The sequence below is a fragment of the Myodes glareolus genome, chromosome 12 (genome assembly GCF_982192425.1).
Source record: "Myodes glareolus chromosome 12, mMyoGla1.1, whole genome shotgun sequence".
NCBI lineage: Eukaryota > Metazoa > Chordata > Mammalia > Rodentia > Cricetidae > Myodes > Myodes glareolus.
This window is the reverse complement of record NC_142037.1, coordinates 30,437,800-30,461,018: the sequence shown is the minus strand read 5'-3', so window position 1 is coordinate 30,461,018 and position 23,219 is coordinate 30,437,800. Positions and strand designations below refer to the sequence as shown.

Below are 23,219 nucleotides of genomic sequence, written 5' to 3'. Positions count from 1 at the left end.
CAGCTCTCTCGGGTGGCAGCCTGGGCAGTTACTGCTGCAGGAAGAGGTGGACTGCACACCTCAGCGACTGTCACTGCAGTCCAAACTCTGCACTCTCATCTCTCCCTGCTCAGACCAAGGAACTCTTCGTGCTCCAAAAGGAGAAGATGCTCACACCTGGCCCTCCAGCACTGTGAGGGGGCCACCACTCTGGAAACCATCTGTTCTCTTCACACGCTCAACGCTGAGCAAGAGAGATGGGCCCCTGTGTCCATGTGACTGTCCTCAGCCTGCTCTGAGAGCAGCCTAAGGGCACAGACATCCATGCAGCAGAGCTCAGCCATAAACAGGAATGAGCTGCAATGGCACCACCACAGAAGGGGACTCTGGCCACACGTTAGGAAAGAAGCCAAGCCCAGATCATGGCCTCCCATAAAATTGCAGATAAAAAGCAGATTAGCTGTAACCCAGGGGTGGGCAGGGCACAGCTGTCAATGGACATGAGATTCCCCTGTGACAATAAAGAGCCCAGTGATGGCGGTCAGCTCAGCAAGTATGCTCAAAAGCACTGAGCTGCAGGTTTCACTGGCGCAGGTGGGAAATGGGTACCTAATAAAGCCTGGCCTGCATCTGCAATGGGGATGGCAGGGCTTGAGAGGCCAGAGTGCTGGGCACCCAGAATCTACTCCTGAGGGTAGATTCTGGGAAATGTCTAGATAGAAGTCTGGCAAGTGATTCTTTAGGGCCTCCCCTGCTCACTGACCACTTCTGAGCTCTGAAGTTGGACCTGAGAGTCAAGAGTCCACAACACTCCACTTTCCCCCTCCCCTCGAGCCACCAGCTCATGGCGAAGTGCCCTGGAGTTTCAAGAGCACTGAATGCAGCCTGGGGTGGTACTGCTGCCACTTTACAAAGAATGCTGGGCATGGTGGCAACCAGTTATAGCCCCAGGTAATGGTGAGGCTACAGCAAGAGGATTGTTGGGCCCAAGCCATTCTGAACCAGTCTGGGCCACACAGCCAGATTTAAAAGCATTACACCAAGTTCATAGTGGTTTTCGGTGACTACCTTGGGTCTCTGATGTTTCAGAGACCTTAGACATGCTAGCGTTGGTTTATGAAGGATCAGGAGGCTTGAAGAGTGTGACTGATGTCACTGGGCACATCCCACAGCCCACTCACCTGAAGGCAGGTCCAGCTCCACACCAATCCATGTCCCTTCCTGGAAGTCAGTGGGTCCAATGTACCTCACGATGCCAGTTTTGCTGGTGCCCACAACAACATACTCTCCCTCCCTGAGCCACTCAGGGACTTCGCTGGCCTCCTCAGAGTCGGATGTCACTTCTAGCCTCCCCAGGGCTTGCCCCCCAGCATGGCTGAGCTCTTCTGAAGCCAGTGGGTCCTCCTCAGCTCCAGAGGAGGCACCCCCCAGCATGCCTGTGAAGGACTTAAGCTCTGAGGTCCGCACTTTCCGGATTCTGAATGGGGATGTGGGCACAGGAGACGTAGGTTCAGAAAGAAGGGGTGGTCTGGGAACCTCCAGCTCTATGCTTTGAGAAGGTGTGGTAGGCAGTACCTGGGGCTCCTCTGGGGCAGGTGGATGGCTCTTTGTACAGGAGAGGAAAGCCAGCTCAGGCTCTGGGGTGACCTGACTTAGGGCAGGGGGAGACCCAGGTGTCTGATTGCCAGGGCCTGTGGTGTCCAGGCCTAGGTTGAATGTTTCTGACAGGGTGGCAGTGGAGACGCTGTGGGAAAAGTAGCCACTGGAAGCTTCACTCAAGGGGCTGGGGGGGCCATCTTGCCCTTCTGGGGGCTGAGTAACCACCATGGTAGATGGCGAGGAAGACACTTTGACAGGTTTGTCGCAGATCTTTACAGCAGGGGCCGCCATCTGCACCATGGACTCCAAAGCCCCAGCAGGCACTGGGCTGCCTCCTTGAGCCTGCAGAAGGGCAAAGGATATACTGAGGAGAGTTGAAAAAGGCCTTCCCACCATATCAAAGATATACTGAGGAGAGTTGAAAAAGACCTTCCCACCATATCAAAGCACATGGGCTAGCTCTACCAGCTCTACGCTGAAGCCTGGGTAGGAACTGTTCCAGGCTGAGGGATAGCACACACCTGAAGCAAATATAGCCAGAGCTTGCCTTGGCCCTGTAGCCAAACACCAGGTGAGGCCTGTGCTATATACCTGTGTCCAGGAGTGGCTGAGCAACATGGTACAAGCCATGCTGCATTTGCAGCTCATCTTCCACAGAGATTCATCTCTGCACTTGGGGACAGGGTGGGATGACACACAGCAAGGCCCCTTGTTCCAGGGAGCATGCCTGTCCCAGCCTTCCTGGTCTCAGGTAACTGTTCCCATGGAAGCAGACGCCTTCATCCACCACTGTTCTCACAGTGAGACGGAAACACACACTAAAGAGGGCAGAGGAGCACTTTTCTCTGGCCAAATCCAAAGGATGACCTCACCAGAGGATCTGAAAGTGCTTTAGCAAGCAGTGCAGGCACCAGGAGGCACTGACCCCAGACAGTGCTGGGTGGGGTGCTCGGGCTGGGAGTCAAGGACAAGGAGGGGACCCAGGATCCCTGCGGCCATGACTCTTTCTCTAGGAGCTGGCTTTCCTGGCTGTCGGTGTCGTGTCAGGGCCGGGGGCCTCTAATCCTGGGACATGGGTCAGGGTTTCTCACAAGCAAGGACAGAGCCAGTGGCAATGGCCTTTCACAACTCTGTCCGAGTTACCAGATAGAAGAGACAAACAAAGCTAGCATGTTGTAGTAATGGCAGGGTACCCACTAGGCCCAGCGTTTGGGAAGTGAGTGTAGAACGCTCTTTCAGATAACTGAGGCTGCCTGAGGGAGTAGAGCACCAACTCCCAATTCTGTACCCACATGCCAGGGACGACGGTGGGAGGCTGCACAGGGAAAGGAAAGCTGCATCTCAATATTTATGTACAGCTATGGTCAATTTCCACTTGAAATACAGGATTTATTTGAACTGGGAAGTAGCTAAGATCTATACGTCTCTTCCAGTTTCTTGGCTTAACGCAGCAGTTTGATAAATCATGCATTTTCCCGTGAACTGTCATTTATATTCCTGCTTCCAGAAGCCTCCGTTGCCCACAAGGCACCCTTTCTGGGAGGGAATTAACGGCACCTCTTGAGATTAACAGCCCATTTTTGTGATGGGGCTCCCACTGAAAACTTACTCAATCTAGCAGATCAATAACTGTCATCGCCATAAATATGCTGAGAGATTAGGCAATCCTTCAATCATTTTTCTTCTGCAACTTAGACATGCTTTATTTATTCTTTCCTACTCTAGTTAGCTATTGCTGGATGTGGGGAGTGGAACACACAGAGCTACAGAAGAAGCTGGACATGACCTGTGGCTTTGAGAGAGGGCCCTTTCCACGCTCACCCACCAGTGAGATTCAGTCACCCCCAGTTCCATCCAGGCTGCTCTAGCAATAGAGGAGCATGAAGGAGAGGCAAAGACAGCCTCAGGTGACAGATGTCCCACTTGAAGGTGGGAAGCAGGTTGCAGGAACTATAAACACAGTCATTTATTTACAGTAAGGCCAAGGGAAGTTGAAGTGCTTGCCCACGCTCCCCACAGAAGGGACAAAACAGTGATGGCACAGATCAAAGACAGTGGAAGGGGAGACGATACACTTGCTGCCTACCATGCCAGCATCCCGCAAGCAGTTTCCATGGCTGAGGGTGATCTGTCACTTGCAACCTAACTGCTGCCTCTGGAATGTCCAAAGGTCGTGAGGCCATGAGGATGAAGGTGGCCTTGCCAGTGAGAGTCTTGCTCCTGTTCAAAACTGTACACACAACGAACAACTGTGCTCCCAGGAGGAGGGACTCCTTGGGAGTACTAGGACACCAGGAAGGCACTAGAGTGATAGGGCGCTTTCAAAATGGGGTGCTACCTGAAGGGGGACTTTTCCTTCACATCACTGGGCTGGCCCTGTTTGCTGTTGACTGAATGAGTAAACTTCCCCTATGAAGACACAGGCATCTCCCGAGACTGGAGACATGGGGGAGGTGGACAAGGGAGGCCTACTGCTCACGGGACCATAAGAGATGGTTTCCTCCCCGCTTAGCATCAGTCTTCACGCAGATATCATGAACCAGAATGAAATGTAAAACTGAGAATTAAGCAAACACTCACAAGGAAGAGATGGTTCTGTTTATAGAAATCCCCTCTGCCTAGCAGTGAGCTATTAAAGTACAGACTACATTAGCAGTCAAGCACCAAAGACTTTAGCAATCATATGATTAGCAGGTTGAAAATAGCCAAGTGTAACAAGGAGCCTGTGCAGGGAGAAGACAGTGACCTACATTGTAGTTAATTATCAAAGTGGGAAGCAAAGGGGGAAAGGCAGGTGTGGACGAAAGGATTCTAGCTAGTGTCAGGGCCACCTCTGCAAGTGGGACAGCCCCAACCTGGTGACTCACCTCCTCTGTCCTCGTTGCCCGGGCATCTGAGAAGGTAGGCTGCACCAAGATTCGGGGCACGGGCTGAGGAGACAAGTGCATGAGTGAGAGACCCACAAAGGGCACAGGAGCACAGAGCAGAAAGCTGCCAGGAGTCACTAGGAGACCATCACAACACTCAGGAACTCCAACACACTCCAGGGTTCCACACCACAAGAGAAAGGAACCCAGTAAAGACTCACTCCAGCCAGAGACAAGACACACATACAAGTGTCATGCTGCTCTGTGGTCATGGACACATGCTGACCAAGGATAGACTGTTTAAGTGCAAGTCTCTACATGGAGTAACTGGGGCAGGAGGCAGGCGCTGGGAGACAACCTGAGCGTACTCAGAGCACATAACATGTCACAGGACTGAGAAGGAAGGAAGTTTCTCTTGCTGGAGCACCAAGCAGACAAGGACATATGGGCAGCCTTGGGCATCCCAAACTAACCAAGCTAGGGAAAGAAAGAGAAGTCACCTGACTCCTAGCAAAGCAAGCAGAAGACAGCCAAGAGTCAGAGAGCCTCACTGGCTGTGCAGTGCAGACTGATAGGAAAGATACTGCAGTCAAGCAGACATAGCAGTAAGAAAATTTGGGGAAAAGAGCCTAAAAGAGGGGTGAAACATCACAGCAGAAGACTTCTTGACTTACAAACACATGATTCGAGGAGCATTAGAGGAAAGCTGAGAATCTGGGTAAAAGCGTAAAGTCAGAAGGAGGTAGCAGGAGCCAGGTTCATCTTGCAGTGAGCTCAGCAGTATGGGACACAGAGGTAGACAGCAGCGTGAAGGTCTCTGGAAGAAACCAGGAGCCCACCATTTCTGCCTCCAGCACTTGCCAATTCTGGCTTCAGTGTCCCCTTCCCCAGCTCTGCTCACTCAGCACTAGAGAACGACAACCAGGCAGTGGGCACAGCATGGGCTGCCCTCTCCCTGTTCAGTGGCCACAGCTCTACGACGACTCATGTCATCATTCTGACCTAGAAAGGCTGAAGTATTTACCAGAGGACCCCAGGGAGGAAAAGTCAGGGGTTTGGCAACTGCTCGCTGCTCAGACAGCAGAAACGTGAACTAACCAAGCCTCCATTCCGTTCCTTCTGGTTCCCAGGATCGGACCCTGAGAATTCTGTGTAGTTCTGACTGTTAGACAGGGCCTTCAGGCCTAAGCATGACTGCCAACCTTCCTGAATTGCAAATGACTCACTCACACACACACACACACACACACACACACACACACACACATTTTGGCAAAGGTGACACCACAACCACATGGGTCACAGGGCTACTTTTAGGAAACAATACTGCCATAGACCCACTCTACTGAAAGTGATGGGACGGCCCCAAGAAGGTGCCAAGGAGAATGCAGACAGGAGCAGGATAGAAGGACGAGATAGGCAGGGGAATGAGCGAGGAGCATGTGTGGCTAAGAGAGTGGACAAGAGAGGGTGTCCTGTAGCAGCAGGGCCACTGTCATGCAGTTCAAAGAGCCTGAACTCCAAGACTCGACCATAAGAAAAGTTCTTGGTCTTAGTACCACCTCCCCTGCCCCTAGCCCCCAACCACACTCGGGACAGCTGGCACTCTGAAAGTGCAGTCATCTTCTGTGTGCACCTGCACTCCACCTGAGTCCAGGGGACCTGATGCTGCCTCTATTCTTTTCCCCACAGATCAAAGTCCACCCAAACAGGAAGATTTTCAGGGTATGTTTCTTATTAAAGACAGTACAAGGTTTATTTCTCATGCTCAGATTGCAAGATTCATTCTTCAGCTGGGTCTGACTGAAAACAGATGAGATTTGGGGAATTGTCCCACTGAGATGAAAACTGCCACCACTAAAGCATGAAAAGGTAGGAGCCTAGCAGGATGGGATGGTGGCCACTAGCACAGACATTTGCTGACGTCATAGTAAGCGTGGAAGGATGCTCAGGCTCCTCATGACTCAGCAACTATAAGCTTCCATGGCTCCCTAACAAAACAGCTGCAGGAATTAGCAGACCGAGCCCTGGTTCCCACAGACTCTCAAGATCTCAATGTCCGCAGCATTTTCTCATTAGGGAGTGGCAATCTGGTGGTGATGGTGACTAAAATGAAGCGTGTGGAAGGGATACCAGGATGGAAGGTTCTAAGGCTGAGGGGACGCAGAGGAGCCAGAGGGACCGTGCAGGGCCAGCCTGAGCAGCATGGCGGGCAGCAGGGAAGGGACTGTGTGTAAGGTACCACCTACTCATCTCCCCAGGAGAAGTTACTCCTTCTGGGTCTTGAGAAGCCCCTGCAGAGCAAGAGGGTCAGCGCTGTAGGGGTCTGTGAGTGCACAAACGGCCCTGCTGCTTCTCCAAATGGCGCCAGTGAGAAGGGTGCTCTGGGAGACTGGTTAGAAAGGGAAAACGCTCGGTGTGAGGGGATCAGTTAAGACATGGTTTCAGTGGTTCTACGGAGCACTAAGGGCCTGAACTGAGGCAAGAAGGCAAAGACACAGAAATGAGCATTCTGGCTCAGGAGGGAGTGTCTGGGGGCTAGAAAAGACAGACCCAGTACCCAGGCTGAGAGGAACTGTGTGCATCCACACATGAGGGCATGGTGGGCAGGGCTGAGCCTCCCATGTGGGACGATGGCCTGTGGTGAATGCAGCGGTCACTGTAAGGGTACCAGATCCATCTACAGACTACACTGGACCTTATGTGAGCCACTGTTCCTTCCCACGCAATAGCTTCACCCTTCAAGCTCAACTGTTTGCATTCTAATGCTCTTTTCCATATTCCCTGCACAGACATTGCCTCTATTTCAGGAGCTCAAAACATTTCAGATCATAAGTTCATTAATCCTTATGACACATCTGGTAACTATTAATAAAAACGACTGCAAAGTATTTCACAACCATAAATATTAAGAAGCCCCATGAGAAGGCTGAATACAATGATCTGTTTCCCACTCACTCAAGAACCAGGGCTCATGCATAGCCTACTGCCGAAAGCACCATAGCTGGATTGGGTTGGTGACCCAAAGGAGCCTGTGCATGGTTTGCTGCACACTGCTGAGACCCAACAGAGCCCTGTTCAGCCACCACAGCCTGGCAGTGTTTCTGGGAAGTGGTACCAGTCATTTCTAAGATCACAGCTCGCCCTCAAAGTGTCAATCCTGGCTTGATGAACACCCACTCCCTTCCCCATGCCATACACACACATTGGGCAGTGCCTGCCGGGACCCTGCACTGCCTGTGCCTCTGTCTATGGAGCTCAGAAGGAACATCTTGCCCTCTACTCTTAGAAGGGCATCAATGAGTTTTCTGTCTTTGTGTTTTCTGAACAAATAAACCTGTACATCAGTTTCTTAACAAACAGCATAGAGAATGAAACAGAGATTGTGGGAAAAGATCCTCATAAATTTTAGCATAAGGCCAGGTAAAGAGAACAAGAGGTTGGGCAGAGGAAAAATTAATTACTTTAAACTTACTGAATATTGAATGTTCAGACGCATTTTTCTTATCTATAAACCTTTTCTAAGGTTTGCCTACTACCCTCAATTTGATCAAAATGGTGCCTAACTATAACACTCAGCCTGTATTCTAATAAATATTAATCAATGATTTAAGTACAAGTAGGGTTTAGTTTTATAAGAGTTGTAAATTGTATTTTTTGCTGCAAATAATCAGAAGCCAACATCTCACCTTCCTGATGGCATGAGGAAAGCTTAAGTAAACAAAGCCAGACATTGGGCGTTAGAAACATCTAGCTTTTAAAGATTCTGATGAAAGCAGCGCCTGGTTACAGACACACACGCTACTGAAGACCAAGCTGCAGCGAAACTTCATCAATGGAGAGCTGTGTCTAAGGGCCATGTTCATGAGGGGAGAGAGCTCTGCCTGCAGGACGTGGCAACAGTAAGGGCAGAAGCATGCTCAGGGAAGGCTCTGGCCTGGCCAAACCATGGTGGTGGTGATACCTTCAGTGCCTGGTGTCTGCCACATCCATGTTCCCACAGCTACCTTCTACTTTACACTCTGTGTGTCAGGCATGACGGAGCCAGTGTTTCACTCATCTGGTGGCTCTATTTCAAATGAAGAAGTCGGCGTTCTGACAGCCACGACAGTGCCCTTGAATCACCCTGTCACCAGCATAAGGCACACACATGAAGGTGGTGATCCAACCACATGTGTTCTCTAGGTGACCACGTGGGGAGGGCGGGCAGACCGACCATGACAGGTTCTGTCAAAGGCACTATTACCCTGCCCGCCACATGGTTCTGTCAATCACAGGAGGTGACTTGAGATTTCTGATGAACACACAATTCCTGTGAGGGCTTTATGCAAACTTGAACAGTCTTCCCATTTCCTTCTGGACTCTGCCTTGCAGACCCAGCGAGAGGGAGCAATCCAGCACATAGACTTGACTTTAGCTCCCTGTTCTGAAGCAGCCCACAATCCCCACTGCCCGTGATCATCTTTAAAACAGGAAAGAGCAGGACAAGGAAATAGAGGTCAAGGGAGCTCTGTTCTTCCCAGAGTTTGTCTGGTTCTTTAAATACTTTCTGATTCAGTGATTTGATGAATGCTATTACTTGGTTATTGTTAATCACACTCAGCTGCAATCTAGTCAGCCCATGCTATATCCAAAAGCTTAGGCTCCAGGCCTGATGGAGGGGCCAAGCCTACCTGGATCTCAAGTTTCCTCAACAGGGTGGTACTATCTGACAGTGGCCCCCTGCGCCTGAGGCTATATGAAGCAAAACCTCCTGCAACCACCCTACCCAAAGCTGCAGGCACAGAAAGTAAGCAGGAAGGGAGCTGCCTGTGGCTGGTGGAAGTCACTCACATTAACCCTTTCATTCCTTAGACTAATCAATGCTGCCACTTGGTGTCTCAAGCTCTGAAGCACACCAACAGCTTCATGAGAACATAGATTTTCAGAACATGAAGAAAGCTATCATGGCAAATTAATTCAATCTGACTAATTAGAGAGCAGGAAGTCCTTTCAATTACTGTATGTGCTGTCTGAGAAACACACTTGAACACGGGTGCGGGTTTCATTAATTGTAGTTCATTATTTTCCAGATTCGTTACTAAATGTGCCTCAGAAGGTCAAAGACAGCAATTTTGTCAGCTGCCACCTCTTTCCGTGCAGTATCTTTGCATTTCTGGAACTCAGGCAGAAACTGATTACAACCAGAACTGCGCGCCATGAAAATGAGAAGCCCAACTCTTTAAGAATACACTCACACAAAGAAGACTGCACACAACACAACCTACAGTTGTTTGTAAAAAAAGGAACTATGAACTTCTATCACAAAAGAAAAGATTGTGAGCCAACATTCTGAGCCACAAAGCCAGGAACCAAAAGCATCTGGCCCGTTCTCAGGAATCAGAAGCAGTGACTGATGTGGGATTTCCCTCTTGATCCTTTGGGGTTGCTGCTTCAAGTGACCAGATATCTTCCTACCAGTGCTACATCCTGCATTGGGGGTGGCGGGGGAGGGAGGGTGACAGACACTCCTGCCTACAAATGCCAAGGACACCGATTAAGATTTTTGGCACTATTCAATGTCTCCTGACAAACCTACATTCCTCTCCCACCTGCCCTGCCTGCTGCTGGAATGATGGAAATGTGAGTGATCCAGGGCCTCTTCTGCCCTCAGACATCATCTGGGTTAGTTACTGTATGCTCTCCGAATCACTGTTGCAAAACCCAGGAATGGCAGGACCCTATTCTGTTCATTTTAGTCCACCTCCCTGTGGCAGCACTTCAGCGAAATCAACCTGTGCTTCCTCCCCTTTGGAGTTGGCACGAGGGTGCAGCAGTCCCCTGTGGGGTGAAGTAACCAGGCCCCCCCAATCCTTCCTCATAGAGCATTTCCATTTGCTCTGAAATAATGCCATCTTGTGCTGTTGTTCCTAACAATCTCAAAGGCTCCATGCTCTTTGTCCGCTGATGGCTCTGGAGAACCACAGTTATAGGACTGTCTCTAAGAAAGTGCTAAGCCTCCAGACTAAACTGTGATCATCATAAAGGAAGCCATTTAGTCCCTCTCTTAGGAGAGGAAGTGGAAGGTGATTCTGATGACAAAGGCCTGCTTCCCTGAACGTGGTATGCAGGTTTGAGTCTGGCTCTCTGCTTGTCATCATACGCAAGCCTTAAGTAGTGTTGCTCTCTATCTGTGTCTCTAAGTCCCAGCAACAGCAGCAGCAGAACCACCCTTCCTACCCTGCAGTGAGTGGTGCCAATCCACTGAGGCACGTCACTGATGGGCTTTTTCTGAGTTTCATCTTGGGTGATGTTCTAAACATCTCAGCAAAGGAACATTTGTACAGACACTGGAAGAAAATAAACCTCAGGGTACTTGTAGCTAGCTAAGCTGTTGCCAATATCAGGTGCCTACACAGAAGACAGTGAAGTTGGGCAGAAAGCAGGGTCACTGAGCACTGGCCGTGGAGCTCATTTTGCTGGGCTGGTGACATAAAGCAGGTGAGAGGTCCCTTTAGCTCCATGATTCCACTAAGGGGACAATGTGGGTGGCAGCTACTCATGTGGAGACACACTGTGCTGACCTGGTGCATGGTGGCCAAAGAGTGGCTTCCTTCGGGATCAGGGCTCTCTCTGCCTTAAGCCTTATAAAGTCAACCTTTTGTTTGTGCCTCAAATGCTGACACCCTATAACTAAGAAGTGTGCTGAGGATAGCTAAAAGTGTAAGGTTTAAAAAAAGGGAACTACTCAAAAAGAATCCTGGGGATTTTAAAATAAACTTTTAGAAGTGAAGCTTGGAGTTTCCTGTTTAAGTGTTTTATATATTATTAGTTATCACAATATAAGGAGAAACTACACTGACAAGAATGGAAACAGAACAAAAATATCCAAGTGGTGGTTAGCACTGTAGGTTAGTTCCAGTTAGTGATTGTGCTAGCTAGTTTATATCAACTTGACACAAGACAGTCATCAGAGAGAAGAGAGCCTCAGTTGAGGAAATGCCTCCCTCATCCTGTCTGTAGGCAAGCCTGTGGGACAATGGTTCTCAACCTTCCCAATGCTGCGACACTTTAGTAAAGTTCCTTACGTGGTGACCCCCAACAATAAAATTGTTTCTGTTGCTATTTCATGACTGTTGTGAGTTGTAATGTAAATATTTGTGTTTCAAAAATGGTCTTTGCTGGCCCTTATGAAAAGGTTGTTTGATACCCCCATAAAGGGGTCACAACTCACAGGTTGAGAACCACTGATGTAGGGCATTTTTCTTAGTGATTGATATGAGAGGGCCCAGCCCATTGTGGGTAGTATCATCCCTGGGCGGTGGGTTTGGGTGCTGTAAGAAAGCAGGCTGAGCAAGCCATGTGGAGTAAGCTAGTAAACCACACTCCTCCACAGCCTCTGTATCTGCTCCTGCCTCCTGAGTTCCTGTCCTGGCTTCCTTCAGTGATAAACTACAAGGCAGACGTGTAAACCCCCGCCCCCACCCAAAAAAAATCACCTTTCCTCCTCAATTTGCTTTTGGTCATGGTGTTTCATCCCAGCAATGGTAACTCTAACTAAAAAGAGTGGTACTCTGGTACAAGTGCACCATTTAAGGTCAAGCTCAGGATATTACTATCCTACCCACTCCCCTGCAGGCCCCTATAAGACAACACAGAGATGAAGATATTGTCACAGGAGGTAGGGCAGACTAATCCAGAACTGCTAAGACTGGGGTAGGCCTGCAAGATCAGGGACAACTCTTTCCCTGACTTCCACCAGCAAAACAGAGAAAGTCAAAGGCCAAGGCTACAAACAAGATGATCCTGGTTTTTTTGGAGAAGCCACAAGGAAGAATTTTTTTTAAGTCAAAATTTCAACTACCAGGTATACAAGATTGTCAAGCGAGTGACAAGTAATGGAAGGAGGAGGAGGACCATGCAGGAGCCTGGCTGGCACTCTGGCCATTCTCCCACTGGCACTGAGACCCCACGTCCGCGGATGCATATCCAGGAAGTAGAAGCACAAAGCACATTCCAAGTTACCCGAGTAGAGAGAAAACTGCTATTGACACTGCCACTTACAGTTAGAATTTCCATCCCACAGAGCTCTAGCAGACAGGCAAGGAGAGTGAGAGGCTGAGGCAGTGGCTCAGCTGGAGGGAGGAGGAAGGGGCGTACATTTTGAGTAACTGGATCCCAGTGAAAGACCCAGGCCTCTGGGAATCTGTTTTGGTGGCATGTTCATCCACCTAGGAGAGAAGGTTCATAAATGTCATGACACCTCAGGTACACACTCTGTCTCACCTCTGCCCTATACACAGTGCTGTCTACACACATGACAGAGGCCCACACAGGGTCACATCTCCATGTTCATATAAGCAGACACTAAGACAACTTAATATGTGATTTGCCAGGCTGACTCAGAGCAGTGAGCAGGGAGAGAGTCAACAAATGGAAACCCAGCAAGTCCCAGGAAAAATACGTGTTTCTGGTAGAAGCTGCTGTTTTCATTTGGTTCAGAGAAGGCTACTGTGAACTTGGCTGTGCTTCCTTGCATGGCTCTAAACCAATGCAGGGGAGACCAAAGGGCCTTCCAGCACTGGAAGGAAAGGCAGGTACCGGAACTCTGAATGACATGTGCTCCGGACATTCCTAAGATAAACGGTAGTGGGATGCCTTCGAATGGCAGAGTGGGGAGGGGAGCACAATCAGACTAAAAGGTGGGCACTCGTCCTGGAGAGCGAGTGCTGTAAGCCACAGTAAGAATGCAGATTCGGCTTTATTTTCAGAAGGTTTCAAACCACAGCCTTATGCTTCATATGAATAGTTAAAGCATGGGATGAAGTGAGCTACCCAGAGGAAGAAACACAGAGGGTCAAGGAGATACCCGGACACCCAGCCTAGGAGAGGCCACCATGGAGGACGTGCTGTTAGTGACAGCAAGGCTGACAGCTCTATGCAGATGAGGACAGGACTGTGTGCGACCTGGAGGCTGAGGAGCCACCTTCCCCAGAGAGGTGTCCCCAGAGATCACAGCTTATGTTTTAGCTGCACCACCACACACTGTCACTGAGTCCAATGTTAATTTATATTTTCATACATTCACCAAGAATTTGGACAAGGTCAGCCTCAGCAGCCTCGGCCTTGCTCATGTGTGCTCAAAACCTAAGTACACTTAAGTGAACAGAAACTGCTCAGAAAACCTTCCAAATCTCCAGGACACCTTGTCCCCTGGATATGACAGACTGCCTTTCTGCTCCCATTAGGGGCTTTGTCTCTAACAGCTGCCGTTTCCGTCCTAGCCAGAGCTCACGGCTTAGTGCAAGAACAATGTGAGCAGAAGTGAGCTCTCACATGCAACCAGTACTTTGACTTGCTGTGGTAAGAGCTGAAAGGAGCTTAACAAAAGCCCCTCGTCTTCAACAGGACTCCCATCTCCTTCCATCTGGACAACTACCTGCACTGAGCAACAGCTGAGAAACCGTGGCCATCAAATCTGATGTGAAGTCACCACGGTGCACACGAATGCGGGTGAAATGAAATGGTCACCAGGAGAGACTGGGGAAGTGCAGCTCTTTTTGAAGTTACTTTAGGAATCAGATAGACCCTCAAATCAATGGTGACAAGTTTAAAACAGCACAGTGTGCACAGTGACAAACCACTGCGAAAGTTGGCTTTGCCTGCTGAGCCCTCCATTCACTCATGTGTCTCTATAACTGTCATGTGACCCTGGACCTGCTTAGCTAAGTTCAGTGTCAACAGTTACAAAATTGCTGTGTTTCATTTTGCCATCTGCTCCATGTGCTGATGTGCACGCGTGTGTCACACAGGGCAGGAAGCTCTCTCCACGTGTGTAACAGCTTCCTGACACCAGCAGCGCCCCTCCTGAAGATGCCTACACACAGTCCTCAGGAGTCGCTACATTCCTGCCACTCAGACATTCGAAATATGGGGGAGCCGATGTCAAAAGACCCATTTCGACAACGCACCTGCACAGCTTGTGTTTCCTCATTCATCACTTTCCGAAGAGTTAATGCCTACATGACTACAGGTTGCATCTCCAAGTGGATTCCTTTCACCGCTGCATAGAAGCAGCTTCCTGGTAGTCTGACAAACCCTAGAACATTTTCTCTGATACTTACTCCATTGCTAGGCAAAGTTTTTTTTAAAAGGAAGGGAGACAAGGGGCCACTTTGAGTCAAAGAACTGATTGTCCACTGAGGAGGAGAGAGTTGGGGGGAGAATCATGATTCAAAAAAGTTTGAAAAGAAAAATGAAATCAAGAATTAAAAATAGAATTACATTTTCTACTTGGCAACACAAACAACACTAAGTGCACCTCTATACATCTGACTGTTGTTGCACTAAGCGGTATCACCATAAATCACATTAGTAGCAGACTTGGCGTTCTGTTTTGGAGCAGAAAGGATAGAGTGTCAATACATTCAAACAGCTCTGCTATCTGAAGGGAGGGGAGGGGAGGGGAGGGGAGGATAAGAGAGGGGAGGAGAGAGGAAGGGAGGAGAGAGGAGGGGAGGGGAGGGGAGGGGAGGGGAGATTATCACAGGCTTTCCCAGGGCTAGAGCCAGCTCTAATACCCACAGGGCTATTCTTCTACCTCCAGCTTTGGAACAGCAACACAACAATGCCAGCACACCAGAGAAACATTCACTATGGCTTCCTCACCTGGTGTGCAAGGGGAGATGACTGTCTGGCTCTTCTGTCATCACGGACAGGGAAGAGAGACTTCAGCAGCTTTGGCATCTGTGGCACCAGGGACTTCACTGGGTTCAAGTAAGAGGCTGCTATGCCACCCAGTCCTGTCAAATAAACAGAAAGAGACGGGACAAAATAAAAACAATGACACATAACTTTTGCTCTATAAATTTTCCAAGTGTCATTTGTAAGTAAACCTAGCAGTATGAACTACCAAAGGCATCAGTGCTGGGATTAAAGTGTGCGTCCACACCCAGCTGTAAATCTAAAATAATAATAATAATAATAATAATAATAATAATAATAATAAAAACAAAACCCAGAATAATACTGTGATATTTATGAAAATAAACAATAATCTATACAATCAGACACCGTCACGGGGCAACCCTGTCAAATATCTAAGGAGTAAATATTACCAATCCCACAAAAACCCATGCAGAAGAGATGAGGAGAACGGCTTCCCAAGTCATTGTGTGAGGTTAACACAAGCATGACACCAAACCTAACACATAAGAGTAAGTAAAAGCTGAGTCATCATGGAACATGTAGGTAAAAATCCACAAATGTTAGCAAACAAACCAAGATGGGCACAAGGTGACTTATCAAGAGGAATGCAGGATAAAGATACCCTTCCAAACCAAGGTAACACTCCAACCACCAGGACATCCTGACAGAATCTCTTTCTGAAAGATGTTCACATTTCATGGCAGTGATTAGCAGATGAAGACAACTCACCAGGATCAGGAGACTGGTTATTCTGGGGAGAAACAGTGTGAGCTGGAGGACTTGAGGTTGTTCTGCTGGAAACTAGTATCTGGGATACATCCTGCTGACTTTCCCACCGGCCCTGTTACACACAAGGACAAAGATAAGTCATTTTGTTTCAAATTAATAAGTTTATGAAAAAATTATATATAATATCCCAGGATAAACCAATTAGCATTACTAAAGCTTTATTCTGTCTAGGATAGAAATCTGATTGTCAGCCTCCTTCATGCTTGCCACTTGCTTATGGGCTAATTCCCCTCGTGGTGAGTCTTCACTGCGGTGTGGGGCTGATTCCCCTCGTGGTGAGTGTTCACTGCTGACTGGGGCTGATTCCCCTCGTGGTGAGTCTTCACTGCGGTGTGGGGCTGATTCCCCTCGTGGTGAGTGTTCACTGCTGACTGGGGCTGATTCCCCTTGTGGTGAGTCTTCACTGCAGACTTCTCTTCACGTTACAACCTGTGGTTTCCAACAAGCCCATCCCAACATTCACTGCATCCTGCCACCTCAACACAGCCACGTGGGTGGGCTGTAACTGCTCCTTTAGAAATAAATCCCCTTAATTCTGCCTCGGCTCCTGGCTCCTGCGGCTGGGAGCTGACATCCTCACTCCTATGCCTCTACTGGAGCTCAGGAATGGGTAGGGGCCTCCTCTTCCCAGGGTTCTAGGAAGTTGCCTCTGGGTAGCATGATGCTGAGCCCCAAAGTGTGAGCAGATCTTAAGTTCCCTTTGGTCCTGTGGTAACAACTCCCATCTTTCTCACTGAGGTCAAATAACAGTTTTAATATTACTTTAACTGAGTGTTCTGCCAACAGATGACCCAGGGTTAACTAGGATACCCTGAGACTGCTAAGAAACAGACCAGAAATGGTGAGTCCTCGGGAGCTCAAGAGGGACTGAAGGGGGCAGCCCCACAGGTTCCTACATGGATTAGGAATCTATCTGCTTTTAGCAGCAACCAAAGGACTGATCATAAAATCAATAAGCCCTAAGTGATCTGGATCATGTTCACCGCTGAGAACTTGCTCAGCACTTGATGGCATTAGAGAGAGAGAGAGAGAGAGAGAGAGAGAGAGAGAGAGAGAGAGAGAGAGATGTTCTCTCTCTGGGCACTCATTAGGAAACAGAAAACAAAACAGACTCCGAACACATGATCAGGGCAGTAAGAAATACCGCTCCAGCTGGGCGTCTGCACACCTACAGATCACAAGCTTACTTACAGATCTTAATCTTTGGCTTTTTTTTTTTTTGCATTCTAACTTAATTACCTTCTTGGGAGGTTGCCCATTTTAGGTGCTCTGGGGTGTCATGGTCAGGTGTCTGAACACTAAGGTCAGTAGCTTCAGAAGATCTCAGCAGAAGAGACACTGTGAGCTCTGTTCATGGTGTCAAGTTCACACAAGGTTGTTCCGAAGACAACTTACTTCATTTCAGAGGAAATTTATTCTAATATCTTAGCTCTCTCGTCTGCCAGCAGCCACAGCCACACTGTGTCCCTTAGGAAACTGAGCAGCTGATCTGCAGTCAGCACCCGGGCTGTGTGACACAGAGTTGACCAGTACCAACTGCAGAAGGTGTCACTTCTCCGAGGCACTTTCAGGGCTCCCAGCCGGCACATGGTGCAGTGTCACCATTGAGGACGACCAGCAGCAGTGGTTTGTCCTGCCTCACACCCTATACTCTGAGTGTAAGTAAATGACAGGCGCAGGCAACACGCAGACAGTGTACGCATAGCAGGCCTGTGATAACGGCAGATGGAGACCATGGGCCCCAACACAGGTCCCTGCAATCAGGACAGACAAGAAACCTCACAGTCATCCGTCGCCAGCATTACTGCCCAGAGTCAGCGCCCTGGCAGATCGGGCTCTACTTCCTAGGGACAGAAAAGAGGAGATGGGTCCCCACTTCTCTACCAACACTCAGAACTACATAGACACCCCCGACTAAGTAAGTGGTCCTCCTCCTCCTGCACAGCTCAGAGATGAACGAAATACTCAGAGTGGGGCTGCCCGCCCAGGGTCGTGGGTCCCTCTATCCCCCAGGGACAGGGCAAGTCCTGACTTTGCGATAAACTTGACCTGCCTGGCTATGCTAGTTTCTCTGTACTGAAATGTTGGAGGAGAGAACAAAAATAAACCAAACAAAATCAGTGAACACTCAGATGTACTTCAGAGGGAATGAACTTGGGACTATGAGGAGAAGGGGCTTTGGAAATTTTGCTCTAGAATTTTCTGGGCTCTCTCAAACGGCTCAGACATAAAAGTGAAAAGGCACTGGCACCTCCTTACTTCTCCCTTGCTGATCTTCAGAATCAGCTACGGAGATACTAGAAAAATAACCCTGGCTTATTTGGCTCCCCACACAGATCACACAGAGACTCTTTGTTCTAAGAAGCAAAACTCCAAAAAAAAAAAAAAAAGCAAAATCCTCAAGATTTTGGGATGGGTCCGAGGCTTAGAAGCACAGCACAGCCAAGGCAACAGAGTCTCCCTGTCTACCTGTGGTCTTCCAGCAGGCCACTGCTCCTCCACCAAGTATAATTCTTTGCTTTTCTGTAAAAGACTTTGACTTCAATGAGGAAAGTGACAAAGAGTAAATAAAAAGAGATGCCATGTCATTTCCGGCCCCCGGGCTAATGTGGCTGAAGGGAGGGTGGTGACTCATGCTTGGCGTCTCTAGAGCCAAAGCTGAGCTGACGGCAGTTCCAGGAAGCTTTGTTAACTCCACATGCTCAAGGTACCAGCTGACTCAAACTTCATCAGAACTCCTGAGGACTGGGAATCAGCTCAGTGCAGAGCAATTCCCTGGCATACATCAGGTCCCACATTCAGTCTCCAGGACCTCACAAAGCACCACAAAACAAAACCTGCCCTACTACTTAGTAGAAAGGCACCTCCTCTACAATGGCTTTAGGAAAGACAACAGATTTGTTGACAGCTGTCCTTGCACCACAGAAGGTCTCAGTGCAAGGGCCAGCAAGAGCTGAAATTAATTCTGCATCGAGATACCCAGTGGTAGATGATCATAAAGAATCCATTTTCAATACATCTATTAAAAATGTTTTAGAACAGAGGCAATGCATCCAGTAACTGTAAGCAGAAACACCACTTCAGTTTGGTCACATTTCATATTTTTAATTGGAAGACATCCCAAGAACGATTTGCTTTAGGCTCTAAAGTGATAATCAAGCTCTTTAATTAATTACTTTATCAATTCAATTTTGATGAAGCAATTCTGAGCTTCAGTAAATAAATAATAAAGGTAAAAGGTGGATACACACACACACTTGCACACATGCACATCCACATGTACATACGCATGCACGCATGTGCACTACTCCATTAACTGAATTCTTTAGGGTCAGTCGTATCAGCCCCTTCTTGACACCTCTTAATGCTACTCCTGCTCCCAAGGATGATTGTCTACTCTGATGATAAGAAACCACAAGCACAGGAAGGGAGACTGGAGCTGGCTAGTGGATGCTCTCTGACAAACTGTAGTACTCTGGTTTGCCTGTGATGTCTGGATTCCACACTTCACATTCTAACTTATGGTGCTGATCTACAGCATGACCTACAGTGTTGATTGATTTGTAGTGTGGAGCTGAGAGCAGTAAACAGATTAAGAGAAAACCAGAGCTGACCTCATACAAGCCTGCAAGATAGACATAACTAACACGAGTATAATATTTGATGATTTCAAAATGACTTTCTAGCATTTTTAGCATCACCAAGTCTGGGTTGAAATCTGTAGGACTCAACTCCTCAAGTCCATGGACATTAAATACTTCCTTGAGGAGAAATCAAGATTGTCTGCTTCTGTAAAGTTTTAGGGCCAAAAGAATGCCTGAATTATTTCTGCCCATGTGTCTGTGTGTGTACATGTGCCTGTGTGTAGTACTTAACCACACCACAGGTATATGTTTGTTTCCTCGGTCACTGTAAGGATGTTGCAGTGCTCGTCCTAGTACTCATGCCAAGTCACTGTGGGTAAGCACTTCTGTTGGGAAGGGTTTGACAGGCCCTTTGACCTTCTGTCTACCAGTTTGAACACTGTCCAGCTTAAGGAATGCTCCTATAAATGTTCATAACCCTTTTTCTATATACATAATGACACATGTAATGATGTCCTTAATGGGCCAAAGGGTGAACCTTCTCCCTTACTTCTCATTAGTGAGAAGGTATGACTTAAAACATATTTGGGAGTTAATCATCTTTACAGTGCTCTGCTTTAGATCATAATACTTTGGGGCCCGCACAGGAAAACGGGGAGCTATCCTGTGACCCACAATTGATGTTGGCTGGAATATTCTTGTCTGCTGCCATCTGCCTGTCCTATCTATAGGCATCTGTGACAGAGCAGTTCTCCTCCTCACCCAGGGGCAAAAGCAAGGCCTAAGGTGGTACTCAAGGTGATCACAGCCAGGCTCACAGGAGCATGCAAAGGTTGTCTCCACCATGGAACTGACAGCCATGGAAACCAGGTTTCCTGATGCCCAGCACAAAGATAAGAGTCAAGATCTGAGGATTGTAAACTGTTCCAAGCTCCAGGCAGAGGCCACACATCTCAGAGGTTTATAGGAAAGACTGGGGAGACCAAATCAAGAAGACAGAACCATCACATGAGCCAAATCTGAGCAGATGGAAATAAGATTGCCATTTTCTCCAAGTTATTCAGGAACCCCAAAAAATCCAGAACAAAAAAGGGCAGCTCCTAGAATAGCAACAAGAAGCACTATGCCCTTAAGCTGAGCAATGCAACACAGGTAGACTGCCAGAAGATGAGTCTCATCTCTCCCAGTGCTCAGCAGAAACGGCCTGGGAAGGTGCGGTCATCCGGTATCGTCCCAAGCTATCCTAAATGCTGTCTCAAAGGAGTCTGGAAGGATCTGACATGATCAATCGATCTGTCTATCTGTCTGCCTGTCTATCTCCATCTCTCTGCACACACATACAACTTTACCTGCTCCTCCCACAGCCTGCTTCTCTCTGAATGGCACCTAGTCCTCTCCTTCCCCAGACATTTCTTCTTACCCGCAGGGTCCTAGAATCCATCTCCTTGGTATCACTATCTCCTCCTATTCTTCCCCATGAGCAGCTCTGTCCCCCTCCATAGTCTTTCCAATCCAAATAATCTTGTGGCTTTTGCACTGACAACTGCATGCAGCGCTCTACACACCACAGTCAACAATGGGATGGCTGGGGCTCAGACAGACCCCTCAGACCGTCCAGTCCAAGTCTGACACTGCTGCCCCTTGCACCACTGCTCCTCAGCATATGGTCACTCAGGATTTCCAAACAAGGCCCCTCCTCCCTGGCTTATCTCCACTCCTCTGTGGTCATGCAGGAACTTCTGCCCAAAATGCGAACTCTGGCTCTGCACCTGCCTGGGTCACCCTTGGGGCTCCACACATGATCACCACCTCATTGCAAGCCTTGCAGGATGTCTGGAGAGCAGGTGTCCCTTCTGTGTGGTGCTTTATCTCCTCTGCCTGATGTGTCCCTTCATCATCTCTCTTGGTGCAGACAAAGCACGGCCCTGCTCTCTGAAGCAGATGCTACTGCTGGCTGTCACTGTCTCCATTTTAAAATAAGGAAAGCATGCGGAGACAGAAAAGCAGAAATCTCAGCCACTTCTTATGAGGAACTTGGTTTTTGTTTTTGCTGTTTTTTTTAAATTGTATTTGCATTAGTGTTTTGTCATGAGGTTCAGGTCTCCCGGAACTGGAGTTACAGACAGTTGTGAGCTGCCATGTGGGTGTTGGGAATTGAGCCCAGGTCCTCTGGAAGGGCAGTCAATGGGCCATTTCTCCAGCCCTTACAAGGAACTTGTAACTGAGGCTTTGGGTTAGATGCGCCTCCCCCCAAACACACAAAGTCACGTTTTTCCCCCTACTATATATATTTGCCTTAATAGTTCCTATATTCACACTTAAAAATCCTCACACAATCAAGTCCCCAAAAGCTCTGCTTTCTTCCACTGATGCAGGAACTAAATCACAGTTCGGCCCAAGTCATGAAAACCATGCACCAGCTGAGCAGCTCCTCCTGTGTCTGTGTGAGTTCAAGTGTGAGCGTGGTTATGGTTTCAGGCATAGTAACAGCATCTGGATCTTTACAATGAGCCTTGGCCATTAACTTCATCTTCATTGTTTTTATACTTTCATAAAGAAAATGTCCAATATGAGACGAGTACAGAATAACAAGAACAGAAACGGTCTCATGGACACCATTTGGCCTCAAGGATTACTGTCAATCAGCCAGTCTTTATGTGCCCACCCCCCCCACCCCCCCGCAGTCATCTGAAGTAACTCCTTCACCTCACACTGCCACCATGGCAATGCAAGCTCCCGACCTACTCTAGGGTCATCCTGTCAACACAGCACCAACACTTAGCCAGGTACCTCAGAGTGACAAGAACAAACTGTGGGGGGATCCCCCAGATCAGGCAGCTGCAAGGGGCACTGACATTTTTAGGCAAACAATAGGGAGTTTTTGTTTGCGTAAAACTCTGTTACTGGGGTTTACACATTTTCTTTTCTTCTAACAAACAACAATAATTATAAATATATGCCTCTTATTCTTTGTAAGATCATTATATCATAGTTTCACTATCATAAATCCAATTTGAAGTTTTGTCTTCAGAAATAAAATATATATTACAAGTAGAAAAAAACAGCAAAATAAACTTTTTGATTCTCATAATAAGAGGGTATTAGTGGATGTCAATGCAGGATCAGAGAAACAAATCTGGAACTCTTCCCAATACATACAGCATAGCTCAGATGTGAAGTAAGAGTTGGGACATATGCAAATACAGAGGTTTGAGAAGATGAAAGAGGCAAGGAGCTAAGTGTACCTCACCTTGTTGCTGCCCAGACTGTGGGAGGGGCTAAGCTCCTGCCGGCTTCCAGACAACTGGGGAGAGATAAGGAGGATTAGTGTAAAAGCAGAGAGCTTCTGGAAAGTCTTGCTTTGAAAACCAAATCAAGCAGGGCCTGAAAGCACAAGCCTGTGCTTGTAATCCTAGTGTTTGGAAGGCAGAGGCAGGAGGATTACAGTGAGTCAGAGGTCAGCTTGGTTCCAACTCAGTCAGAGAGACATAGTAAGACATAATCTCAACCAACCAACCAACCTACCAAACAAACAAACAAAGCAAGATGGTGAAAACCACTGAGTGGTTATCAGTGCCTTCCCAGGGTGGCTTACCTAGGCTCTAGTACCTGCTACACACCACTGAGGTGATGCTTCCCTGGGCCTGAAGAGAAGACATTTCGCTCCTTCTGTTTAATGCCACTGGATCCTGCCATGGATAATTTATTTCTTAGG

General features: G+C 48.1%; 2 protein-coding genes across 4 annotated transcripts in view; one reads left to right on the top strand and one right to left on the bottom strand.

Annotated features, from left to right (window-relative positions):
* The window catches only part of Hmbox1 (homeobox containing 1), a 156,125-nt gene extending 144,576 nt beyond the window's left edge, over positions 1–11,549 (top strand). For all 3 annotated transcript variants that reach the window (XM_085698649.2, XM_048421809.3, XM_048421807.3), the window contains exon 10: positions 9,518–11,549. In XM_085698649.2, coding sequence (XP_085554775.1) covers positions 9,518–9,529 — 12 coding nt within the window. In that variant the 3' untranslated portion in view covers positions 9,530–11,549. The remainder of the gene's footprint in view (positions 1–9,517) is intronic.
* Kif13b (kinesin family member 13B) overlaps positions 1–23,219 on the bottom strand; it is a 157,674-nt gene that overhangs the window by 5,518 nt on the left and 128,937 nt on the right. Inside the window, exons 35-39 of the mRNA XM_085698645.2 lie at positions 22,755–22,808; positions 15,861–15,972; positions 15,093–15,226; positions 4,446–4,508; positions 1,161–1,920 (exon numbers count right to left, since the gene is read on the bottom strand). Of these exons, the coding sequence (XP_085554771.2) occupies positions 1,161–1,920; positions 4,446–4,508; positions 15,093–15,226; positions 15,861–15,972; positions 22,755–22,808 (1,123 nt within the window). The remainder of the gene's footprint in view (positions 1–1,160; positions 1,921–4,445; positions 4,509–15,092; positions 15,227–15,860; positions 15,973–22,754; positions 22,809–23,219) is intronic.